At 42.1% G+C, this 27,359-nt stretch overlaps 1 protein-coding gene across 1 annotated transcript in view; it reads left to right on the plus strand.

Moving 5' to 3' along the window:
• Positions 1–27,359, plus strand: part of LOC126176842 (protein ELYS) — a 320,594-nt gene that overhangs the window by 258,690 nt on the left and 34,545 nt on the right. The window contains exons 28-29 of the mRNA XM_049924028.1: positions 3,738–3,813; positions 14,109–14,169. Of these exons, the coding sequence (XP_049779985.1) occupies positions 3,738–3,813; positions 14,109–14,169 (137 nt within the window). The remainder of the gene's footprint in view (positions 1–3,737; positions 3,814–14,108; positions 14,170–27,359) is intronic.

Raw genomic sequence — 27,359 nt, forward strand, 5'->3', positions numbered from 1 at the left:
AAGTGGTGAATTATGCTGCCACAAAAAATCTTTGACCATTTGCCAAATAGCATTAAAACTCTGACAGATAGCCAACCAACACTTACAAATAAATTCAGAATTTCTGAATGACAACTCCTTCTACTCAATAGATGAATTTTTAGATATAAAGTTGTAACTGGAAAACAAATTATTTTGTGTAAAAGAAAAAAAAAGCATATGGTAAAGTGACACATTCCGCATTATTACAAAATGTTGTATTCATGATCGGTAGAACAAGTATTAATGCATGTATGTTTTAACATTTTCCTTGATTCTGCATTTTTTTGTTTTGTGTTTTTTAAGCATGGACTGCACAGAAACATAAAATAGGGGTTTCACTGTATCTCTAAAAGCAAGAGGAAGTTAAAGACAAAAATAGTAACTGTTTGAAATATCAGCATGCTAAATAAGCAGATAGTGCAGGAAGAGTTAATAAAGTTTGATACATTGACTACTGGTGTAAATACGTAGATAGGTACATAGTTAAAATATAACACAACAGGTGACATATAAAGACAGCAGGTAGAAAACTTCAGTTTTCTCATCTATAACAGATGATGCACGAAACAGAAGTAAACTCGGAATCTGCTGCTAATTTTATGGGGAAGAGGTCAACAAAAGTAAAGAACTAGAAGGTAACCAAAACTTGTTTTGGGTGTGCCTGAAGTGGATAATATGAAGCGCTACTCCTTGAAGAGTAGACAGGCTGGCTAGACATACTGTGTATTAGCTGGTACAGTTTGTCTCAATGTGGGAAGAAATATTGAAGAAAGTTGTGTATTTATTAGTTTCATGATGACACTTTTGCCTGACATCTTATGTAACTAAAATGTAAATAATCTACAGAAGGTGGAGATTTTGTATAATGTGCAAATGTGACAAAAACGGACAACAGACAAATGTAAGGGATGGTTTTCTTGCTGTGAGGACTGGATCTCTCTCTCTCTCTCTCTCTCTCTCTCTCTCTCTCTCTCGCTCTCTCTCTCTCCTCCTACATTTCAATTCTATTCTTTCCACATAATGTTCCTTCCTGTTTTGCGAAGGAAATTCAAAACAATGCTGTGAAAAAGTCGAGACATTGCTATACCTACAGAATACATTCCCTCTATACACATTTATGAGCCAAAACATTATGACCACCGGCTTAATAGCTTATTTGTCCATCTTTGACGAAATGCATCACTATTCTGCATATCAGGGACCCAACAGTGTGTTGGTAGGTTTGTGGAGGTATGTGGCATTAGTTGTACGAACAGATCATGTAGTTGGGGTGAATAACGGGCTGCAGTGATGGTGCCTGACAGTGACCCAGACAGGTTTCATGGGATTTACAACAGGTGAATTTGTTTGCTGAGATAGCAACATGAGTTCACTATAATGCTTCTTAATCTAATGTAGCACAGTTCTGGCTCTGAGACATGAACAGTTAAACTGCTGAAAGAGATGTCACCATCGGCGAAATCATCAAGCTTGAAGGGATGTAGGTGGTTCGTAGCTGTAGATTACTACCACAGGTCCCATGGAAGCGCAGGATAATGTCTCCCATAGCATAATACCACTCCCACCAGCCTGCTTCCTCGGCATGCTGCACATTTTGAGGCATTGACGACATTTGTGGAGGTGACCATCGACCTTGTTAGCAAAAATACTGACACATTTTCATTGATTAACAGTCAAATCCTGATGGTCCTGTGCCTACTGCAATCATAATTGATGATGATGATGTGGGTCAACATGTGAACACGTAGAGATGGTCTGCTGTAGAGCTCCATGTTAAAAAATGTACAATGAACAATGTGCTCCGAAACACTAGCATTGTACCCTGTGGCATCTCTGCTGAAAGATCACCATCTGTCCTACTTTACAGAGCAGACAAATCTCTGTACCCCACATTCTGTGAAGAGTCGTAGACATCCAACTATTTACCACCTAGTGATGGCTTCACTGTTCTTCTACCTCATTATGCAGATGCTCAGGACAGTAGCACATGGACATTTAACCAGATTCACTGTTTTCGAGGTACTCATTCACAGGCTCTGCATAATACTACTCCTCCATTTGTTAAAAGTCACTTATCTGAGTTGATTTCCCAGTTTGCAGCCCATATTTGTGGTAAGGTGATTCCCCTGCCCTTGTCTGCTCTGCTGATATCCTTTTGCTACTGCATCATCCAACATCGCGGTGGGCAGTGATCATAATGTTTCGGCTTATCAATGTACACTCCTGGAAATGGAAAAAAGAACACATTGACACCGGTGTGTCAGACCCACCATACTTGCTCCGGACACTGCGAGAGGGCTGTACAAGCAATGATCACACGCACGGCACAGAGGACACACCAGGAACCGCGGTGTTGGCCGTCGAATGGCGCTAGCTGCGCAGCATTTGTGCACCGCCGCCGTCAGTGTCAGCCAGTTTGCCGTGGCATACGGAGCTCCATCGCAGTCTTTAACACTGGTAGCATGCTGCGACAGCGTGGACGTGAACCGTATGTGCAGTTGACGGACTTTGAGCGAGGGCGTATAGTGGGCATGCGGGAGGCCGGGTGGACGTACCGCCGAATTGCTCAACACGTGGGGCGTGAGGTCACCACAGTACATCGATGTTGTCGCCAGTGGTCAGCGGAAGGTGCACGTGCCCGTCGACCTGGGACCGGACCGCAGCGACGCACGGATGCACGCCAAGACCGTAGGATCCTACGCAGTGCCGTAGGGGACCGCACCGCCACTTCTCAGCAAATTAGGGACACTGTTGCTCCTGGGGTATCGGCGAGGACCATTCGCAACCGTCTCCATGAAGCTGGGCTACGGTCCCACACACCGTTAGGCCGTCTTCCGCTCACGCCCCAACATCGTGCAGCCCGCCTCCAGTGGTGTCGCGACAGGCGTGAATGGAGGGACGAATGGAGACGTGTCGTCTTCAGCGATGAGAGTCGCTTCTGCCTTGGTGCCAATGATGGTCGTATGCGTGTTTGGCGCCGTGCAGGTGAGCACCACAATCAGGACTGCATACGACCGAGGCACACAGGGCCAACACCCGGCATCATGGTGTGGGGAGCGATCTCCAACACTGGCCGTACACCACTGGTGATCGTCGAGGGGACACTGAATAGTGCACGGTACATCCAAACCGTCATCGAACTCATCGTTCTACCATTCCTAGACCGGCAAGGGAACTTGCTGTTCCAACAGGACAATGCACGTCCGCATGTATCCCGTGCCACCCAACGTGCTCTAGAAGGTGTAAGTCAACTACCCTGGCCAGCAAGATCTCCGGATCTGTCCCCCATTGAGCATGTTTGGGACTGGATGAAGCGTCGTCTCACGCGGTCTGCATGTCCAGCACGAACGCTGGTCCAACTGAGGCGCCAGGTGGAAATGGCATGGCAAGCCGTTCCACAGGACTACATCCAGCATCTCTACGATCGTCTCCATGGGAGAATAGCAGCCTGCATTGCTGCGAAAGGTGGATATACACTGTACTAGTGCCGACATTGTGCATGCTCTGTTGCCTGTGTCTATGTGCCTGTGGTTCTGTCAGTGTGATCATGTGATGTATCTGACCCCAGGAATGTGTCAATAAAGTTTCCCCTTCCTGGGACAATGAATTCACGGTGTTCTTATTTCAATTTCCAGGAGTGTATATATAGCTGTTCTTTGTGTAGAGTATATGAAATTGTTTGTTTCATTTGGTATTTTTCTTTCATTTTTTTGTAGAGGGCGAAGCACACCACCTCATGACCTGAAAACTTTCTCTTTACCATCCCAAAGTCCAGTGCGACTCCGCTCATCGGTAAGTTTGCTGTGTTAGCTATAAGCTGGATTAATAACCATTTATCGTAGATACAAGAGATTAGAATAGTAAGTTAATATTCAATTGTGTGGTAATAGTCAGAGATTTTTTCGTAGGAGAGAGTTTAGTAATGCACAGAATTTTTTGTTCTTGGCTGTGTGCACTGGTATGAGAGTCCTGTACAATACATTGTACCTACTGGAAAATGAAAAATAGATACCCTGCTGCAGTGATCTGATACAAATAAATTATTGATGTACTGCACACGTTGCACACTGTGTGTGATAAATGTGTCTAATTAGTCATATTTGAAGATGATGCTTTTTCATTGCTTCCACATGTTGCCATAAACAAAGGATGTTGCCATAAACAAAGGATGTTGCCAGTAATGCAGATTGAATAAGATGTTGTTGTGTTCTTCAGTCCAAAGACTGGTTTGATGCAAATCTTCGTGCTTCTCTTTCCTGTACAAGCTTCTTCATCTCTGAGTAACTATTGTGATCTACATCTTTCTGAATCTGCTAACTGTATTCATCTCTTGGTTTCACTCTATAACTTTTACCCCCCACACATCCCTCAAGTATTAAATTGGTGATCCCTTGATGCCTCAGAATGTGTCCTACCAAACGATCTCTCCTTCTATTCAGGTTGTGCCACAAATTTCTTTTCTCGCCAATTCTGTTCAGTGCTTCCTCATTAGTTACGTGATCTACCGACCTCATCTTCTGCATTCTCCTGTAACTTCACATTTCAGAAGCTTCTATTCTCGTTTCGTGCTACATTCCATACAAATACTTTCAGAAAAGACTTCCTGGCACTCAAAACTGTACTCGATGTTAACAAATTTCTTCTCTTCAGAAACGTTTTTCTTGCCATTGCCAGTCTACGTTTTATGTCCTTCCTATTTCAACCATTGTCAGTTGTTTTGCTGCCAAAATAGCAAAACTTGAAGTGTCTCATTTCCTACTCTAATTTCCTCAGCATCACCTGATTTAATTTACATTCCATTATCCTCATTGTGCTTTTCTTGATGTTCATATTATCCTCCTCTCAAGACACTGTCCATTCTGTTCAGCTGCTCATCCAAGTCCTTTCCTGTCTCTGTCAGAATTATAGTGTCATTGGCAAACCTCAAAGTTTTTATTTCTTGTGCCTGGACTTCAATTCCTACTCCAAATTTTTCTTTTGTTTCCTTCACTGCTTCGTCAATACACAGATTTAATAATGTCAGGGATAGGCAACAACCCTGACTCACTCATAGCCTTTCATTCCCTGTGTTTTACCCCTGCCACCTTTGGAATTTGAAAGACTATTCCAGTCAACAGTGCCAAAAGCTTTCCCTAAGTTCACAAATGCTATAAATGTAGGTTTGCCTTTCCTTAACTTATCTGCTATGAAAAGCCATAGGTCAATATTGGCTCATGTGTTCCTGCATTTCTTTGAAATCCAAAGTGATCTTCCCCAAGGTTGGCTTCTACCAGTTTTTCCATTCTTATGCAACCATGACTTGTTAAACTGATAGTTTGGTGATTTTCACACCTGTCAGCCCCTGCTTTCTTTGGGATTGTAATCATATTCTTCTTGAAGTCTGTGGTATTTTGCCTGTGTCACACATCTTGCTTGCCAGATAGTGTTTTGTCATGTCTGGTACTCCCAGGGTTATCAGTAATTCTGTCTTAATGTTATCTACTCCCAGGGCCTTGTTTTGACATAGGTCTTTCAGTGCTCTGTCAGATTCTTCATGCAGTATCATGTCTCCCATCTCATCTTCATCTACATCATCTACCATTTCCATAATACTGCCCTCAAATAAATCTCCCTTGTATAGACACTCTATATACTCCTCCCACTTTTCTGCTACCCCTTATTTGGTTAGGATGCTTTCCCTTATTTGGTGAGGACTGGTTTTCCATCTGAACTCCTGACGTTCATACAGGTGGTTAACTTTTCCCCAAAGGTCTCTTTACTTTTACTGTAGGTGGCATCCATCTTTCCCCTAGTGATATATGCTTCTAAATCCATACAGTTGTCCTCACCATTCTTGCTTAGCCACTTTGCACTTGCTGTCAGCCTCATTTTTTGAGGTGTTGGTATTCTCTTTTGCCTACTTTATTTAATGCATTTATTTTCTCCTTTCGTCAATTAAATTCAGTATCTCTTGCATTGCCCAAGGCTTTCTATGAGCCCTAATCTTTTTACCTACATGGATTCTCTGCTGCCTTCACTTTTTCATCTTTTAAAGCTACCCATTCTTCTTCTAATATGTTCCTTTCCCCTGTTCTTGTAAATTATCCCCTAATTCTCCCTCTGAAAGTCTTAACAGCTTCTGGTTCTTACAGTTTATCAAGGTCCCATCTCCTTAAATTCCTACCTTTTTTTGCAGTTCCTTCAGTTGTAGCGTGCAGTTAATAACCAATGAGTTGTGGTCAGAGACCACATCTGCTCCTGGAAATGTCTTACAATTCAAAATCTGGTTCTGTAATCTCTGTCTTAACCTTATAAAATCAATCTGAAACCTTGTGATGTCTCCATGTCTCTTCCACATATGCAAGCTTCTGTCATCATTCTTAAACCAAGTGTTAGCTATTATTGAATTATGCTCTGTGCAAAATTCTACCAGGCGGCTTCCTCTTTCATTCATTTTCCCCAATACATAAACATCTACTACTTTTCCTTGTCTTCCTTTTCCTACTATTGAATTCCAGTTCCTCAAGACTGTTCAATTTTCATCTCCCTTAACTATCTGAATAATTTCTTTTATCTCATTATACCCCCCCTGCCGGTCCGGGGATAAGAATAGGCCCGAGGTATTCCTGCGTGTCGGAAGAGGCGACTAAAAGAAGTTCCACACGTTTCAGCCTTTATGTGGTGGTACCCTGCAAGGTTTGACCTCCATTCTTCAAACTTTTCCTGAAGATCGAGCCAATTGGGGAAGGGCACCTTACACGGTGCATTGTGTCTATCGTGCATTGAGATCTTCGGCCAACTTTCTCGTCGCCGCATTACAGTCCCGCCCATTCTCCATCACTTGGGCGAGGACACCTTCCTGGGTGTGTTTTCCACCATGCACTATGCAGTGTCCCTTTCTACATTGACGATGACCGTGGACTTCGGCACCTGATATCCAGCACGGTAGCCAGTCTGTTGTGGTGGGGCCGCCATGTCCCCTGTTGATTGTAGCCCCCTGACCACACAGGGATCGCTCTGCTGATGCTTGCACCCTTAACTCCCAACGTCTGCCAAGGGGTAGATGCCTATCCCCCTGGGGCGTCAGGACTCCCGGCAATGACCATCCTGCCAGGTGGCCTTTGCTGCGGCTGGGTGACACCCGTGGGGAGGGCCCCTGGTCGGAGTGGGTGGCATCAGGGCGGCTGACATGCAATGAAGCGTAGTCCATCATCTCTTGCTGGTGGTGAAACACCAGCAGTCTCTAATAATTCACGAGCTCAATTCAGTGCACAGAAGTATGGCCCCAAATCGTTCCCCTCCCTGGCCACAACATGGGAGGAACGTCACGCTAAGGATGGCAGCGGATCTTATTCGCCCCGGTACCTTGTGTGTTCAAGAGCTGATGGGGAATATTTCATGACAATGAAGCCTCAGTTTTTTGTTGAGCATTTAGAGGACAAGTTTCGGGAGGTGGAGGGCTTGTCCAAAATAAGATCTGGGTCAGTCTTGATCAAAACCGCATCCTCTGCCCAGTCATGAGAGTTACTCACTTGTGACAAGCTGGGGGATGTTTCTGTAACCATCACGCCCCATAAGAGCTTAAATACGGACCAGGGTATCGTATTTCATGGGGACCTTCTTTCCCAGTCTGAGGATGAGCTGCGAGCTAATTTAGAGTGGCGAGGTGTACATTTCATCCAGCGTGTACACCGTGGTCCGAGGGATAATCAGGTTGCCACCCGTGCCTTCATCTTGGCCTTCGAGGGTGATATATTGCCCGAGAAGGTCAAGGTGATACTTTACCACTGTGACGTCAAGCCATATATCCCTCTCCCAATGTGGTGCTTTAAGTGCTGGAAGTTCAGCCATATGTCTTCCCTCTGTACTTCCAGCGTCACATGTCAAGATTGCGGACACCCATCACATCCCAATACTCCATGTGCCCCACCTCCCATCTGTGTCAACTGTGGAGAGCACCATTCGCCTTGCTCGTCAGACTGTAGGATTCTCCAGAAAGAAAGGAAAATCATGGAGTAAAAGACCCTGGATCAACTGACCTACACTGAGGCTAAGAATAATTTTGAATGCCTGCATCCTGTGCGTGTGACATCGTCTTAACGCTTCTGCCCCCTTGATGGTGGGGGGGCATTTCCCTCCCTGTTGCTCCTGCAGCACCTACTTTGGAACCATCAGGGACGTCCGTCCCCACTTCTAAGTGCGAGAAGCACAAGTCTTCTTTGGCTTCTCTCACTAGGAAGGGGTCCCTTGGGTCACTCCCTTCCCAGGTTTCTGCTAGTGGGAAAGATGACATCTGCCAGTGGCTGAAGAGCCCAAAAGCAGCTGGTCGTAGGACTTCACGCTCATCCTCAGTCCCGGAGACTGAGCCAGTGAAGTCTTCCCAGCCAGGGAAACCCAAGCAGCAACTAGAGAAATCCAAAAAGAAAACCCCTAAGACCAAAGAAATTGCGGTGGCACCCACACCACCACTACCTACAAGCTCTGCATCTGAGGATCTGGTGGGGATTTTGGTGTCCGCTGAGGACCTAGATCTCACCAGACCCTCAGACACAACGGATATAGACAGCTCAGGCAGTAAGTCGGTGGCAGTAGGCGACTCTGAAGCATAAACTACCTCATTGAATGTTCCATGTCTTCCCAGTCTCACGATTAAGTCATCCTCCAGCGGAATTGTGGCGGTTTTTTCCACTGCCTGGCTGAGCTGCGGCAACTGTTAAGCTTTACAGCTGCTATCTGCATTGCCCTCCAGGAAACCTGGTTCCCGGCAATGCGGACCCCTACCCTCCGCGGCTATAAGGGATACCCCCAGTTGGGTTTTATACAAGACAGACGGCGAAACTTTCACTTCTGCTGCCGCCGTTGAATCTCCCCCACACGGTAACATCGATGTGATGGTTGAGCAGGTAACTACAACAATTGTTTCTAAGGCAGAAAACGTGATCCCTCACTCTTTAGGGTGCTGGAGGTGTAAAGCAGTCCCTTGTTGGTCGCTGGAAGTCGCTGAAGCAATTAAGGAGCGTTGGCAAGCTCTACAGCGGCATAAGTAGCACCCTTCCCTGGAGCACCTCATAGCCTTTAAATGGCTCCGTGCCCGCGTTTGCCAACTTCTTATACGACGGAAGCAGGAATGTTGGGAGAGATACGTATCGACCTTTGGGTGCCATACGTTATCTTCCCAAGTCCGGGGAAACATCAAACGTCTTTTCAGGTACCAGAACTCAACAGGTGTTCCTGGAGTTACCGTAAATGGCGTGTTATCTATCAACACAAATGTGATTGCAGAGCACTTTGCTTGAGCCTCTGCGTCGGAGAATTACCTCCAGCCTTTTGCACTCTCAAACAGCGGCTGGAAGGGAACATCCTTTCATTCACTATACGCCACAGTGAATCCTATAACACCGCATTTACAGAGTGGGAGCTCCTCAGTGCTCCATTGTCCCGACACAGCTCCTGGGCCTGATCGGATCGACAGCCAGATGATTAAACATCTCTCATCTCACTACAAGCGACATCTCCTCCTCATCTTCAACTGGATCTGGGGTGATGGCATCTGTCCATTGCAGTAGTGGGAGAGCACCATTATTCCGGTGCTCAAACCCGGTAAAAACCCGCTTCATGTGGATAGCTATCAGCCTATCTGCCTCACCAATGTTGTTTGTAAGCTGCTGGAATGTATGGTATGTTGGCAGTTGGGTTGGGTCCTGGAGTCACGTGGCCTACTGGCCCCATGTCAGGGCGGCTTCCGCCAGGGTCACTCTACCACTGATTATCTTGAATCCCTCGAGTCTGCCATCCGAAGAGCCTTTTCCGAATGGCAACACCTGGTTGCTGTCTTTTTTTACTTACGTAAAGCATACGACATGACCTGGCAAAATCATATCGTTGTCACATTGTGCAAGTGGGGTCTCCGGGGTCCGCTCCCGATTTTTATCCAAAACTTCCTTTCGCTCCATACTTTCCATGTCCAAGTTGGTGCCTCCCATAGTTCCATCCGTATCAAAGAGAATGGAGACCTGCAGGGCTCTATCTTGAGTGTCGTTCTATTTTTAGTGGCCACTAATGGTCTAGCAGTAGCATTCAGGCCCTCTGTCTCACCTTCTCTGTATGCAGACGACTTCTGCATTTCGTACTGCTGCTCCAGTACTGGTGTTGCCGAGCGTTACCTACAGGGAGCCATCCACAAGGCGCAGTCGTGGGCTCTAGCCCAGGGCTTCCAGCTTTCTGCTGCTACATCATGTGTTATGCAATTCTGTCGGCATTGTACTGTTCGTCTGGAACCAGAACTTTATCTTAATGACGATTCACTCACTGTAGCGGAGACCTATCGATTCTTAGGACTGGTTTTCGACGCTCGATTGACTTGGCTTCCTCATCTTCATCAGCTTAAGCGGAAGTGCTGGCAGCACCTCAATGCCCTCCGTTGCCTGAGCAACACCAATTGGGGTGCAGATCACTCTACACTACTGCGGCTCTACAGAGCCCTTGTCCAATCCCGAATTGACTATGGGAGTGTGGTTTATGGTTTGGCAGCACCCTCAGCATTGCATTTACTCGACCCTGTGCACCACTGCAGGGTTGGACTAGTGACAGGAGCTTTTAGGACAAGTCCGGTCACCAGCGTACTGGTGGAGGCTGGGGTCCCTCCACTGCAGATCAGATGTGCGCAACTGCTCGCCAGTTACACAGCACACATTCACAGTTCCCATATGCAACCAAATTACCGTTCTTTTCCCGCTCGCAGCAGTCCATCTCCCGCGTCGGCGGCCCAGTTTGGGGCTAACGATTGTGGTTCGCGTGTGCTCTCTTCTCTTCAAACTGGAGTTCTTCCCTTTACCACCCTCTACTTGCGGTCCATTCACATACGCCTCCGCCGCAGCTTTGTCTGGACCTTTCACATGCCTAAGGACTCCATTAACCCTACAGCTCTCTGCTGTCACTTCCTCTCGATTCTTGAAATGTGCTGGGGCTCTGAATTGGTTTACACCGACAGCTCGATGGCTGATCGTCGCGTTGGCTTTGCCTACGTTCACGGTGGCCGTGTTGTACAGCATTTCACTGCAGAGCTGGTGGCCATTTCTTGTGCTCTTCAGTATCTCCGTTCATGCCCTGGGGAGTCCTTTTCTTTTATGTACTGTCTTCTTCAGCAGTCTGAGAACTATCAACCAGTGCTACCCTCGTCACACTTCTTTGGCATCCATCCAGGAGTCTATCTATGCCCCGGGATGCTCCAGTCGTCCAGTGGTGTTCATCTGGACTCCTGGTCACATCAGAATCCCAGGAGATGAACTTGCTGACAGGCTGGCCAAACAGGCTGCACGGAAACCACTTCTGGAGACGGACATCCCTGCAACTGACCTTCATTCGTTATTACGCCGCAAGGTTTCTCAGCTTTGGGAGACAGCAAAATCTCAGTACGCACAATAAACTGCGAGCCATTAAGGGGACCACAAATATGTGGAAGTCCTCGGTGAGGGCCTCTCGCAGGGACTCCCTGGTTCTCTGCTGGCTCCGCATTGGCCATGGCTGGGTGACCCACGGCTACCTCCTGTGCCGCGAAGACCCTCTTCAGTGTCAGTGCGGTGTCTGGTTGGCAGTGGCCCATATTCTTCTGCCTTTCCTTCTTTGGCTGCCCTGTGACTTCATCTCCGGTTGCCGGCCTCATTATCATTGATTTTAACAGACACCTCATTGGCTGGTTTGGTTTTACATTTCATGCGTGATGGTGGGTTTTACCATTCGATCTGAGCTCTAGCGTGTATTGTTTGTCCCTCTGTGTCCTCCACCCTAGTGCTTTTAGGGTGGAGGTCTTAATGTCTTGCATGTTGGCTGGCTTTTCCTTTTTATTTTCGTGGCCGGCCAGCCCCTGTAATCTGCTTCCTTGTTTTACTCTCCTCTAACTGTTTCTTGCATCTCTCTGTTGTTTTCTTATCTTTTGTTTCTTTTAGTGTTCATTGCATTTCCTTCGTTCTTGTGGTCTTTCCTTTCTTTCTGTTTAGTGTTATATGCCTTGTCTGTTTTATTCTCACACTTGTGGCGTTGTTTTATTGGGAATAAGGGACCGATGACCTCGTAGTTTGGTCTCTTGCTGTTCGTATACCTTATCCGCATTCCTGTTTTTTTATTCGTTGTTAAAACTACTGCTGCATTACCCCTATCCGATTTTTTATTTATATTTGTTCCTCCTGCCACCAAACTTTATTAACTTCCACTGTATCTATCCACTTCTCCAACCTACATGCCCAATTAAGGGATCTGACATTCCATACTCCGATCCATAGAATCCAGTTTTGTTTCTCCTGATAACGACATCCTCCTGAGTAGTCGTGGCCCAAAGATCCAAAAGGGGCACTATTTTACCTCCAGAATATTTTTACGCAAGAGGATGCCGTACAAGAGAGCTGCATGCCCTTGGGAAAAATTACGGCTGTAGTTTCCCCTTGCTTTCCGCCATTCTCAGTACAGCACAGCAAGGCCGTTTTGGTTGATGTTACAGGGCCAGATCAGTCAATCATCCAGACTGTTGCCTTGCAGCTACTGAAAAGTCTGCTGCCCCTCTTCAGGAACCACACTGTTGTCTGGCATCTTAACAGATGCCCCTCCGTTGTGGTTGCACTTGGGGTATGGCTATCTGTATCACCGAGCCGTGCAAGATATCTCTTGATTTTCCATCCTGCTTGATAGGGGTCAAGTAACGCGATAAAAAAATCGAATTTCTGATTTAGAGTGATAATTAATTTTGTTATTATTTTCGCTCAGAGAAAAATATTGTACTATTTCAGTATACTCTGACAGCTTATTAGTTATATGGGCCAAGTTCAACACACTGTCTTAACTCAATGGGGAGTATCATTTCACATACAGTTGTCAACAGACAGATTATTGCCTTTTATAGGGATGATAACTATGAAATGGCAACAGGGCACAAGTAAAGTTTAAATCTGTTTTAAAGGTAGCTTATACAGTTTTAAATTTCAAAAACTGTCTTATTTTTTAAAATACAGTATGGCTACTGTGAAGTGATCTTGTATCGCTGTCAGGCTTCAAGGTTTTTCTGTGTAGAGGCCTGTACTGACTCACTTGGCCATTCAAAATCATTCACAAACTTCCCCGCAGTTTCATCCTAATTCACTGTGATATTTCATCACTAACGACGTCAGCTTCGATTAAGCAGTGATTGGTGTGCCTTGTGTTACTATTGATTGATGCTATGAAGAACTGCTATCTTAAAATTGATGCAGCCTGTCACTAGTTTTCTTGTTGTTCCTCATTGTCAATCAGCCATCTGAGGGGGCTTTCATCCATATAGCAATCAGTCTTGGCAACCGATTTAGTTCCAGTTATCATATTCCACAAGCATGTTCTGTACATTCATTTAAAATTTGAAATCGTATCTCATTCCAGTTCCTTAACTAATTGCCACTTGAATTACCTGGATCTGCATCTCTTCAAAAATATTTCATAATAGAACATTGCCTGTAAAATAAGAAAATTCTAATCGAACCTACTTGTGTAACCAAAATGCCATAATTAAAAAATACAAATGTTGAATGCAATAGTTTATTCATCACTTTAATTTTATTTAAGTTGATCACCTGAAACTATGTATCTGCAATTTCACAATATTTTGCTTTCATTCTTATGTATTTTATGGATCATAACATAGATGTCTTTGGAATAATTTTTAATGCTTTTTGAATGTACTTTTCAACATCAGGTGTAGTGTCTTTCATAAAATATTAAGTTGTCAGCGACTGAGGTACTAATTATTATTGTATTTTTCTAGGGGAAACTGATAGTTCAAAGTTTTAAGAAAAAGCAGACCAAGGTTAAGACATTTTAATTATATCTCTCCTGCTGATGATGTATTTTGGTGTAGTTGTTACACACACACACACACACACACACACACACACACACACACACACACAACTTGGGCTTCTAAAGCAGCAGGCTTTTGTGCAGCCATTTACATTTGGTTGTTGTTGTTATTTTAATCTGTTGCCAATGTGAGTGCATCGGTTGTGTGTGTCCCCTTTACAGCATTTTTTTTTTCCCTTTAGATTGTCCAATGTCAATTTTCCATTGATTGCCTCTTACATCTTTCACAGGATCGTCACTGTACGCCTTCTCCTGGAGATGCCGACAACGTCTCAGTTGCTCAGTCTGAAGGTAAAACCAATTCTCTTGTGAAATGTCTTACTACTGTTGCAATGCTTAGGAATGTGTTAGTCTGTGCACACTATCAATGAGCTTTTGACCTTTGAGTTAATGTTGGCACCCCTATATTTTGTGGTGACGGCAAAAAAAAAAAGAGCTACATGTTCTTAGTTGAGTGACTGTCACAGAAATTGTTCTCTTATCACAGTAACTATGCTCAGAAGTGTACAGATTACATCACAGGTGGCTCCTTTGGGTCTCTCTGTGATGTGGAAAGAAGTCAGACAGGTGAATTCAATTTAATTTAAATGCTGTACTATGAAAAATTATTGTATTACAGTGCTAATTATAAAATAACCTAAAAATGTATAAGCAAGAGTTCCTATGAAGAAACTCCACCATGGAATAAAAGGAACTGCTGAACAGAATGTTCTTATATAACCATGTGCCCTGGCAGGTTTTTCAATACACGTGTACCCACATTTCTGAGTCACTTGGGTCCTCAAAGTCTTTGGAGACATTGTTTTGTCCTTAAAGCTATATTCACACTTTTTACTAATTTTTAAGGAAAGAAAAATATTAGTAAAGAGTGGAGGTTAATAAATATAAATATTTTGCTGTAGGTGTCAAAATGCAAATTTTTTCAAGAAATCTCTGTGATACATTTTAATACCAAATGTAATTCTTACAGCACACTCCTGTATTCTTAAAATACAGTATCTGGATTTTCAGTTTACCAGAAAAATGACCCTGTAACTCATGAGTGAATGGAAGTAGGCAATAAAAAATAATTCCTTCATTTTTAAATCACCTATAGTAGTAATGGTGAGTACTGCAAACATGGCTGAAATTAGGTAATTAATTCTAAGCTGTGGGTTTTCCCATTAAGGTTGTGATACATATGTAGTATGAAAAACTTTTGTCTACATATCGTATTTCATTGTTTTAGACGACAACTTCTGTGCTTGTAGCATTCTATGAACTGTGTGTAATGAGTCTTGTCAAAATTGAGTGATGACCTATGTGCGTTGAACCATCTGTTGATGATTTCGAATTTTTCATTATGTGCATTTCCAATCAGGGGACTGGTACTTCTACTATCTGCAAAAGGAAAAAAATTCCGTGTTCTGAAGCTACAGTTGGGAGGCCATTTGAGTATCTTAAAAACCACAGAGGACCCAAAATAGAGCCATGTGGTACATCGTGGCTGATTACTTCAGATTTTGAATGCCTGTTGTTTACCAATCGACTTGGAACTGATATACTTTGCTTTCTGACAGTCACTTGTTATATAAAATATGAATTTGTTGTCTGTTATTCCGTAATATTTTAATGTTTCCTTGTTATCATGACTCACACAATTAATTAAGTCATAAAATAATGCTAGGAGCTATAACTTCTGGTTTCTTGACTCTAATATATCATCTATCAGTTGACTGTCATTTTTGAAACCCAAACTGCTCGTTACTGGCACTATTGAGTGTTTATAAAATCTATTGTACAAGATTTTCTCAAAAATTTTTCAAAAGCTGACAGTAATGAGATGGATGACTAATTTACTGAGTAATATTTTCTCCTTTTTTGTGAAATGTTTGACAATAGCATGTTAAATTCAGTGTGGAAAAGTACCACTGTGGAAAGATAAGTTACTTAAGTAACCCATAATATTCGAAATTTAGCTGAGCAACATATTACTATACTATTGATTTCATCATGATACCGTGAATGTTTAAGGGGAGCCGGAGGTGGTCAAATCCAAAAAATTAAGTTAGTGTGGTTTTTTTTTTTTTTTTTTTTTTTTTCCCCTACCGAAAATTAATTGGAACATTCCTCTTTAATGTAAACTTTGAATTATTGTTCTACTCGCCCTAGAAGTGGAGTTATTACCATTTTCCCCCACGCCTACAGAGGAAATGGGCGGCCGCTGAATGCATCTAACACCCTCTCGTGACTTTCTGGCGAACTGCTAGGGATTTTCTCGGCCTGTTACGCATACAGCGCCTTATGTTACGCATACAGCGAGTGTGCAAGGGTTGGCTACATTGTTTTCTGTGACAAATAAAGCGCTAAGAGCGCGGAACATCGTCTCTTTGCTGTTTACCCTTTCGAATTAGTTCAGTGTTGCGCCTGTTGTTGGTAGCATTATACTTCTTGTGTAAAGCGTTGTTCTGGTTACGCTGCCACGTTTTAGTAACCGTGTATATAAGAAGAGGAAGAACGTAGGGAAAAGAAAATTAACACTAATACCAAGTTGCGATACTACAATTACTGAAACAGTGCGTTCTTCTGCTAAGCAACACATGGCCGGCCATAGCCCTGTGACATCTTCTAGCAAGAAGCTGACTGGTGGAAGTGACAGATTCCGTGAATATGTTAATGACAGTAATGATATTAATGAAGTACTGAATATTGGATTATTATCTTCTGTGCTGAAAGAAGGTGTTCTGTGCAAAATGTGTTCAAGTGTAGGAGTGGGACTAGAGATAACAAAGCACTTTGGTTTAGCTTGTGAGATGAAGATAATCTGTGCATGTTGCAAGTATCAAGTGACTTTCTACAATTCACATGCCAGTCTCTTTGGTGAAAATGGACGATCTAGAGTGTTTGATGTGAATATTCGACTTGTGTATGGTGTTCGATCCATTGGAAAAGGGTCTGCTGCTGGTAAACTGTTTTGTGGTATTATGAACTTGCCATCGCCTCCAAGAAAATTTGGGTACTACTGTGAACTGGTAGGATCCTCTGTTGAAGATGTGGCCTTGGAAACCATGAAGGAAGCAGTGGAGGAATCTGTAGAAATGAACGGTGTTCTAGGGATTTTGTAGTGGCATTAGATGGTTCCTGGCAAAAGAGGGGTCATAAATCCCTGAATGGGGTTGTAACTGCTACTTGTGGTGATAGTGCAAAAGTGATAGATGTTGCAATATTATCAAAACATTGTAGGTGCAAAAATAAAATCAAAGGAGAGTACAGTGGAACCTGTGATGCAAATTTTAGTGGATAAAGTGGAGCAATGGAAGTGGATGGAGTGAAACAAATTTTTGAACGTTCAGTTCCCAGATAAAACGTTGGGTACAAATACTACCTTGGGGATGGTGACTCCAAAGGTTTCAAGACTATAGAGGAACTGAAACGGTATGGAAATGAATTTGTAGTTGAATAGTTGGAATGCATTGGGCATGTGCAAAAGCGTATGGGTGCACGGCTCCGAAGGCTCAAACAAACTTTGGGTTCAAGTAAGCTCAGTGATGGAAAGACAATAGGAGGGAGAGGCAGGCTTACTGATGAGGTGATTGAACGTCTACAGAGATACTATGGGTTTGCTATAAGGCAAAATACCAGTAATGTTAGTGACATGCGAAAAGCAGTGTGGGCATTGTTCCTTCATACGGCCTCTTCCAATGAATACCCTCAACACAGCCTGTGCCCAAAAGATTCCTGGTGCAAATATAATGCAAAAAAGGACTGTGATCACAAACATGGTTTGCCAGCAGCTGTGATAAATGCAATAAAACACCAATTTTTCATGACTTAGCACAGCCAGAATTGTTACACAAATGTCTACACGGAAGACTCAGAATCCTAATGAGAGCGTAAACAATTTGATTTGGAAAGTGATTCCTAAAAGGGTGTTTGTAAGCATAAAAACACTGCACTTTGGCATTTATGATGCAATAGCAACCTACAACCAAGGGAAAAGTGTGAAGTGTGAAGTTCTGAAGGCATTAGGATTTACAGCTGGGGTGAACACTGTACGAGCACTAAGAAATATTGACAGAGAAAGGATAAGAGGAGCAGAAAGAAGAGAAAGGCATATGAAGTATGATGGAACAACAGGCCAGAAAAGTAGACAGAAGAGGAAGCTTTTGGAGGATGAAGAAGAAGAAGACCCTGATAATCCATCCTATAGTGCAGGAATGTATTTCCTGTAAATTAGAATGTATTTCCTGTAAATTAGAATTTTTCGAATATAAGGAACATTTTCTCAAAATCCACTCAAGCTAGAGAGATGAAATTTTTATACAGCACTCCTAGTGGTCAAACTTACATTGTAACACAGCCATTTGACAATATGTTCAGTAGTTGCATTTCAGTTTAATTATAAAGCAATTATTTGTAAAAAAAATTTGGGTCGTTAATAAAAAAAATAATTAGAAGGAAACTAGAAAAGATACTCCAAAATCTCTCTGTCGTAACTGCAATACTAAACCACTCTATATGTAAAAAAATTCAAATTTTTCTATTTGGTAGTTCATTCATTAATGTTCCTCAAACTTAGTGATTTTAACATGGGCAGCATAGGCACCTCCGGCTCCCCTTAAGAGAATTGATAAAATTGAAAACTTCTTAGAAAATTTAGTGAAATGTTCAAACATAAATTTTCTGCTTCTGGCAGAAAGTTATCGCAAAGGCCAGCAATTTTGGTACTATATTTGATGAGTTCATTTTCTTCTTTTAAAGAAAGTTAATTCATTTCCATGTTTCGTTTTTTTCTAATTTGTACTGGGGTCTGTTGTATTCTCTCAGCACATTATGTAAACTTAATAGTATTTGAAATCACAATAAATAGAAAATACATAATTTATTTGAACATATACAGATTAAAAAACATTCTGATTGAGCAGCAAAGTTAACAAAAACACAAGCGATTTGCCCCTTCACCCTTCTGAATCTCAGGAGTAATAAGTTGTTTGGTAATAAATTTATTGAGTAACACTTCCTCCATATTTGACTGCTTAGTGACAGTGTTATACAGGGTGTTTCAGGGGGAATATTCAGTAGATATCACAGGAATTATCATTTGAACCAAAAAAAGGTTAGTAAACATGGGCTCTAAAATACATACCTCTCACAGCTATGAGCACTTCTACAGCAGAAGAGATATGTTTCAGTGTAGTGAAGATGGAAAAAGTGCTCATAGATCTTACAGTATGCATTTTAGAACCCATGTTTACTAGGCCTTTTTTTTTTTACGGAATGATTGTTCTTGTCATAGCCCTAAATATTGACCATTCATCTTGCGACACTGCATAGATCAGTGTTTTGCCACTTCCGTCAGTGGCCAAATTATCAGTGTACATAACATGAGGGTCACATACTGAGAAAGGTTTCATTGAAAATGACAATGGCTCCAGGCACCAATGTCACAATATATAGTTTAAGACTATCTCTCTCTCTCTCTCTCTCCCCCTCCCCCCTCCCCCCTCCCCCTCCCCCTCCCCCTCCCCCTCCCCCTCCATCCCCCCCTCTCTCACCCCCCCCCCCCCCCCCCCCCCCCCACTCCCCGTCACCCTTTCTTCTTCCTTTCCCCCTAACAGATCAAGATGAAGAGAAAATATCTCTCTTCATCCAGTGTTGCTACGAATATAAAAGTGGTTAGCACACTGGACTCACATTCGGGAGGACGACGGTTCAATCCCGTCTCCGGCCATCCTGATTTAGGTTTTCTGTGATTTCCCTAAATCGCTTCAGGCAAATGCCGGGATGGTTCCTTTGAAAGGGCACGGCCGATTTCCTTCCCCATCCTTCCCTCACCCGAGCTTGCGCTCCGTCTCTAATGACCTCGTTGTCGACGGGACATTAAACACATATCCTCCTCCTCCCTCTCGAATATAAAAGGAAAAAAAAGATGCATCACTAAAAGAATTAGTATTAGCAAAAACTGTATTTAAGTATGGAGAGTAATTTTTGATTCTGTCCTGAATATTACCCCAGTAAATAATTGTACTACCACCACCAAAATACTAACGCGAATTCTTTACAGACGAATGGAAAAACTGGTAGAAGCCGACCTCGGGGAAGATCAGTTTGGATTCCGTAGAAATGTTGGAACACGTGAGGCAATACTGACCTTACGACTTATCTTAGAAGAAAGATTAAGAAAAGGCAAACCTACATTTCTAGCATTTGTAGACTTAGAGAAAGCTTTTGACAATGTTAACTGGAATACTCTCTTTCAAATTCTGAAGGTGGCAGGGGTAAAATACAGAGAGCGAAAGGCTATTTACAGTTTGTACAGAAACCAGATGGCAGTTATAAGAGTCGAGGGGCATGAAAGGGAAGCAGTGGTTGGGAAAGGAGTAAGACAGGGTTGTAGCCTCTCCCCGATGTTATTCAATCTGTATATTGAGCAAGCAGTAAAGGAAACAAAAGAAAAATTCGGAGTAGGTATTAAAATTCATGGAGAAGAAGTAAAAACATTGAGGTTCGCCGATGACATTGTAATTCTGTCAGAGACAGCAAAGGACTTGGAAGAGCAGTTGAATGGAATGGATAGCGTCTTGAAAGGAGGATATAAGATGAACATCAACAAAAGCAAAACGAGGATAATGGAATGTAGTCAAATTAAGTCGGGTGATGCTGAGGGAATTAGATTAGGAAATGAGACACTTAAAGAAGTAAAGGAGTTTTGCTATTTAGGGAGTAAAATAACCGATGATGGTCGAAGTAGAGAGGATATAAAATGTAGACTGGCAATGGCAAGGAAAGCGTTTCTCAAGAAGAGGAATTTGTTAACATAGAGTATAGATTTAAGTGTCAGGAAGTCGTTTCTGAAAGTATTTGTATGGAGTGTAGCCATGTATGGAAGTGAAACATGGACGATAACTAGTTTGGACAAGAAGAGAATAGAAGCTTTCGAAATGTGGTGCTACAGAAGAATGCTGAAGATAAGGTGGGTAGATCACGTAACTAATGAGGAGGTATTGAATAGGATTGGGGAGAAGAGAAGTTTGTGGCACAACTTGACTAGAAGAAGGGATCGGTTGGTAGGACATGTTTTGAGGCATCAAGGGATCACAAATTTAGCATTGGAGGGCAGTGTGGAGGGTAAAAATCGTAGAGGGAGACCAAGAGATGAATACACTAAGCAGATTCAGAAGGATGTAGGTTGCAGTAGATACTGGGAGATGAAGAAGCTTGCACAGGATAGAGTAGCATGGAGAGCTGCATCAAACCAGTCTCAGGACTGAAGACCACAACAACAACAAACCACCACCAACATGCTACTGCTACTACTACTACTACTACTACTACTACTACTCACTAGTAAATGAAGTGTGCACATCCATCAGTTATTGAAAACTTGTCTGTATGGCATTCCTCCACTACACCGACGTACAGTACATACCCTGCAAGCCACCATATGCTGCTAGGCATTTCCTTTCCTGTTCCACTGGCAAGTGGAATGAGAGGAAAAGCAAATGGTCCATACCTCTGTATGGGCGCTAATTTCTCTTAACTGTGTGCTTCTTATGTGAAATGTACGTTGGCAGTAGTGGGACATCAGCAAAAAGCTTTCTTTTCATGTTTGTCTTCATTCTGAGAAAAGGGGGGGGGGGGGGGAGAGAATAAAAAGAAAAGGAAAAAAAAAGTAGGTCGCACGGGGCAACATCAGGCGAGTACAGGGTGTGAGGAACAGGGATTGTACCATGATGGTCAAGAATTGTTGTATAGACAAGGTTGTGTCATGATGGAAAAACCAGTCACCAGACTGGCCCAGATCATGCCACTTCTGCCACACCGTGTTGCAAAATCTTTCCAAAATTTCCAAGCAGAAAGTCTGGTTAACTGCCTGACCCTGCAGAGCAAACTCTTAAAGCATAACTCCTCTCACATGGAAAAGCAAATCTTCTTTTTTTTATTTCACCTGACGAGCTTTCCTGGGGTGAGGTAAACTTGAACTCTTCCATTGGCTTGATTGTTGCTTTGATGCAGGATTGTAAGTGTAGCATCAAACTTCATCATCTGTTGCAATTTTTGAAAAAAGTTTGGATCATTTCTGGACTCTTCTTTCAGAGCACAATAAGCTTCCATATGACCTCGTTTTTGTTCAGCAGTCAGCTGTCGTGGCATCACTTTGGCAGCCACCCTTTCCATTTCCAAATCTTCGTCACAATTCACTGCACTGAACTCAGTCGCTTCCGACAGCTCCACAGTTTCTTCAGTCATCAATCGTTGACCTTCATTGATGATTGCAAGAATGTTTTCAGCATTTTCAGGGGTTCAGACCATGGAAGGATGACCAGAACATGGTATGTCATCAATTGACATTTTATCATTTTTGAAATGGGGAAAACTGCTCAAACACTTGAGTTTCCTCATAGCATCACCCTTGTACCATGTTCTTAACAAGAGTTTCTGTTCCCCTTTTTTAAAGCAAAAAGCAGAATATCATTGCTGCACACTGTTGACTAAAATCGGCAATTGCAAAAATGACAGTCACACAATACAGTTATTCCTACAGACTTTGCCGAACCTAGTCCTGACCTCCTTCATCAACGGCACTCAGCTTACTGACACTGGAATGGTTGCACTATGTGCTCCTAGCGGAAAATGCAGTACTACAAACACACTGCCTACCAAAAAATTAGTTCATTTTCTTTTGGGTACTCCCTCGTAGAATCATTCGAATGCTGGTTTTCTAAATCTTCTCAATATTTTTTCATGAAAATAATGTTGTATGCTCTGCAGGGATTCCCATTTGAGTTCATGAAGCTTCTCTGTAGTGCTCATATGTTTATCAAACCTACTGATAATGAATCCAAGAGCGTGCCTCTGAATTGTTTCAGAGTCTGCCTTCACAAGAAATAGAAGTTATGTCTGTCATCTTGTTTCCTCCAACAGTCATTCAACAACTACATTTTCCCTGTGCACTACAGCATCATCAGCAATCAGATGCAGATTGCTGCCCACCTTATCTGTCAGATTGGTGCCATACAATAGAGAATAGGAGCAGTTCTGTCCCATTTTTCTGTGGCATTCCTGGCAGTACCCTTCTCTCTGATGAACACTTGCCATCCAGGACAATGTACTGGATAAAAAGTCATCAAGCCATTCACTTATCTGGAAACCTATTCCTTGTGCTTGAACCTTTGTTAAGACAGCAATGGGGCACTGTGTCAAACGCTTTCTGGGAATGTAGCAATATGGAATTTGCCTGCTGCCCTTTGTTTGTGCTTTGGAGGATATGTTTGAAGATAGCAAGCAGAATGTCACAGAAGTGACTATTTCTAAATCCTTGCTGAATTGTCGACAGAATCTTTCATGCCTCAAGGAAATATATTATATTTGAATGTAGAATATGCTCAAGAGTTCGGCAACAAACCAGTGTTAAGACTGTTGATCTGTAATTTTGCGGGTCCATTCTTTTGCCCTTCTTTAACACATGATTCATGTGAGGTTTTTTTCTAGTCACTTGGGATTTTGCACTGGGAAAGAGACTCGTGATAAATAGAAGCTAAGCAAGCCAAATAGACCCTGTGTAAAATCAAATTGGGATTCCGTCTAGAGCTGGTGACATAGTTGTTTTCAATTTTCTCAGTTGCTTCTCAATAACAGGAATGCATATTTTTATGCGCTGCATATTGGAGGCTGCGCAATTATCAAATTATGATATGTCTGTACGATTCTCCTGTGTGAATGACATTCTTAAATGTGAAATTTAAAACTTTTGCCGTCCTTTTGCTGTCTTTTATTGCCACACTAGACTGGTCAACAAGTGGCTGCATAGAATCCTGTGACCTACTTAAGTGATTTTATGTAGGACCAGAATTTTTTCAGGTTCTTATCAAAGTGTTTCATTAACGCGTGACAGTGGAAGTTGTCTGCTTCACACATCTATCTTTTGATAGTACACAAACTTGCACTAACTTTTACCTGTTGAAATTTTTGTAAATTTTTTTGAACTGAGAATGTAACAATCTCACCCTCCTTAGCATTTGCAGTATTCTGTTGTTAAACAGCGTTGAGTCTTTTCCACCCTCAATACACCTACTTGGCAAAGACTTTTTCAAAGCACAATTCACAATCATTGCAAACTTTGCCCATAATTCCCATACGTCCATCATATTTGAACTAAATGATGTTCATTCATTGTCGAAGTAGGATGCTAAAACCTACATCATGCATGGCTTGGCCAAAAATAAAAGTGACAGAGGTGGGAGATCAGATGGCCATGCATTTAGAAAAAAAGTAGCATTTTTGGCATAGATTGGGCAATACATCATCCATTTTTGTAACTGTAGTTACCAGACAATGGTTGGTGCAGTGGAAAGAGCATAGAACAGTGAATAGAGGGTCATAGGTGTCACTTATGCTACAAATAAACTAAAATAATGTATTTATATATTTTTTCATCAAAGGCATGAAAAAGAAAGGAATGGTAAAGGGAAATTTGGTATCATATATAAATTTTCAGGAAGCAATTTTAAGGCATAAGCGATAAATTTGTTTATAAGATTAGATATGTTTATTGTTGTACAGTAGGTGATCTACACATGCTCAAGTGACATCCTTTGTAAAAACGGGGAAGCATTAATTTACATAACTGCTTCAGTTTATTTGCAGTGTACATAACACAAAAACTGAATAAATAAAAAAAAGGCTTGTCATTTGACATGCACCAAAAATGCTATTTTTTCCCTAAATGCTTGGTCGTAAGGAGCTCCCACTTCTGTTACTTTAATCTCTGGATAAGCCCATTGTATACCACAAATTTGGATGAAATTGCTGATGTCGGTATAAGTGTGGTCCCATTGTGTCATTCCACATCAACAGATGGCACAGTAGCACACTCGACCTGCAGCACCCCTCCAAGTGGGAAATGTGTCTTCAGTAGAAGTCATAGTGTGCTGATTCTCAATGATTAAATATGAATGTGACTATCACAGATCATATGTGGGCTGTGCGCAGTCCTTGTGAGGTCAATTGAGAAGCTTGATTGAGAAGTAATGGCTCTGGTCACAAAAAAAAAAAAAAAAAAAAAAAAAAAAAACTGACAACAGCTGGGAGAGCAGTGTCCTGGTCACATGCCCCTCCTAATCCACATCCAGTGACGCCAATTGGCCGAGGATGACACAGAGCAGCACCACTGGGCCTTCCAAGGTGTGTTCAGATATAGTTTTTGTTTAGTTTTAGCACTCGTCATGTACAGATACAGTGCGGATATGTTTGTTAAAAGTAGTTAAAGGATTGATGATGATGATGATGATGATGATGATGATGATGATGATGATGATCACCTCTTTCCATTGAGTATCTTGAGATTCGGCATAGACAGTAGTTCATCACACGTTAAAAGTTTTCAGTCATTACCATTGTCCTATTTTTTTCTAAAGGGTTTTCAAATTTGCCTTCTTTTCACACTATCATATGCCATCTCATTGTGCAGGAACACTGTTACTGAATCCTTACCATGCTAGTAGTGTTTCTAATGAATCTGCCTTACACAAAAAATTAGAGCAACTGTTGACCTTCTTGGTCTTAATGCATTTTTCTTCTTCCTTCTCCTATATGTTCTATACTGTTTTAGTTTCCCAAATACTTTTGCAGGCTGACACATCAAAGTAACTCCTGTAGACATAGTTCTGCAACACTTTCTAACCCTTTACATAACAAAATATTTTATGCAGCATAACAATGAAAGACATGTTATTATGTGCTCTTTGGGAATAGTAATCAATAAAACTGCCCAATTTCTTATGTGTTGGCTAACCACACCATTAGTTGTAGGGGGATAAATATTCAGACCAATGAATTAGGAGGGCAAAATCTATGCTGAAAAATTTGCTCAGTTCTGCAGGAAATGAGCAATGTCAACTTCAGTTTGTAAACATATGCCCTCATGTTAAAGACATTTACCAGAGGATTGGGGTTTACAACCAACTTTAGACCACGCATATAAATCCACATGTGCACCCACTTCAGTATCGGCATAAAATGCTTCATAAACAGTCTCGTTACCAGCTGCATCTGTACTAGATGTTCACCCACTGGTCCACTTGACACTGTGTTACCCAGGCTACCTTCAGTTACTGTAGAAATAGCAGCTACATCATCTACATTAGTCTCGTCAAAATTCTGAGTATTCTGGATGCTCTTTTGTAATCTATTCTCAGCATTTCATTACACAGTCAGCCAGACCTTTATCTGCCATGGAACCATGACACTTCTGAAGTCATTATTATTGATTTAAAAGAAATATTCGTGAATGTTAGTACGATCACTTCAGGTATAAAAACAAACCAAAAAAAAAGTTAATAGGAAGGTATGTTGAAAAGTAAATGCTCCAATTTTTTTATGTGAAAACTCTTATTAAAGATTTTTAAATAAGACAGACATTATTAACATTCTAAATCTTTATTTCTCAGGTCTGTATGTTTGCTTCCTCTGCCATTAGTGGGTTCCGAATTGTCACATGTAACATTGCAGTGTGTAACACAACTATGACGCTACTTGAGACTCAGCATATTGTAATAGTGTTTCAAATTTGAAGAGTTTGTCCACACACAGAGCACTCTCTCTTTCAGCATGACAGCACCAGACAACACAAGAGTACAGTTACATCTTCAACAGTAAGATACCTTGAATTCACTGTCATCGGTCATCTTCCATATAGTCCAAATTTGGCCCCATCCTATTTTCATCTTACGTTTTCAGAACTTAGATAACACCGTTGAAATTATTTTAATAATTTGCTTCCAGGTGTTTCCAGAATTATTGTTTCCATTTTATGCATTGCTTTTCAACAACCAACCCAGCTGTCTCCTTCAGGTACTGCGAGTTTTGCTGTTGCGTGTACTTGCTGCCTGGATTGCAACCGGACTGTGAACAGTTGTTGGTCTCATGCTGCTATTTGTATCGGAGCTAGGTTCCTTACACCCTTCGATGCTCTCTTGGTGGGCTCTGAAAAAGAGCTCCCACTGATGTTCCTTGAAATGAAAATTCTGTTAATGTTTTTCGCCCCTCGTGGGTGTGATGGCTGACAAGTTTTTAGTAAATTGAATTCTGGGCACCAAGTATTATTTCAATTGAAACCACCATCCCTGTTTATTAGGTCTTCTGACACCTTTGTTTCAATAGACTCCTTATATTTATGCTGTCCCAGACTCTTCACGTTTGCACCACAGTACTGGTTTCACCATACTTTACTTTATGATTATATTAAAGACAGTGCTGAGGGCAGGTGATTTGCACGGTGGATTTAGTCACCGATGTTCCTTGCGCCTCTTCCTGACTGTGCTGATAGCCTACCCCACATAAGACATGCCACATTCGCTTGGAATGTGGTATACACCTGACTGTTGGAGACCTAGATTGTCTTAAACATTAAAAAGAATACTTTTTATCTTAGTTGAAGGAGCTAAGTACATTAGCTGCCATGTTTCTGCAGGAGTCCACTGATCTTTCTGGATGTTTATTGG

Source organism: Schistocerca cancellata, chromosome 3, assembly GCF_023864275.1.
Source record: "Schistocerca cancellata isolate TAMUIC-IGC-003103 chromosome 3, iqSchCanc2.1, whole genome shotgun sequence".
Taxonomy (NCBI): Eukaryota; Metazoa; Arthropoda; class Insecta; order Orthoptera; family Acrididae; genus Schistocerca; species Schistocerca cancellata.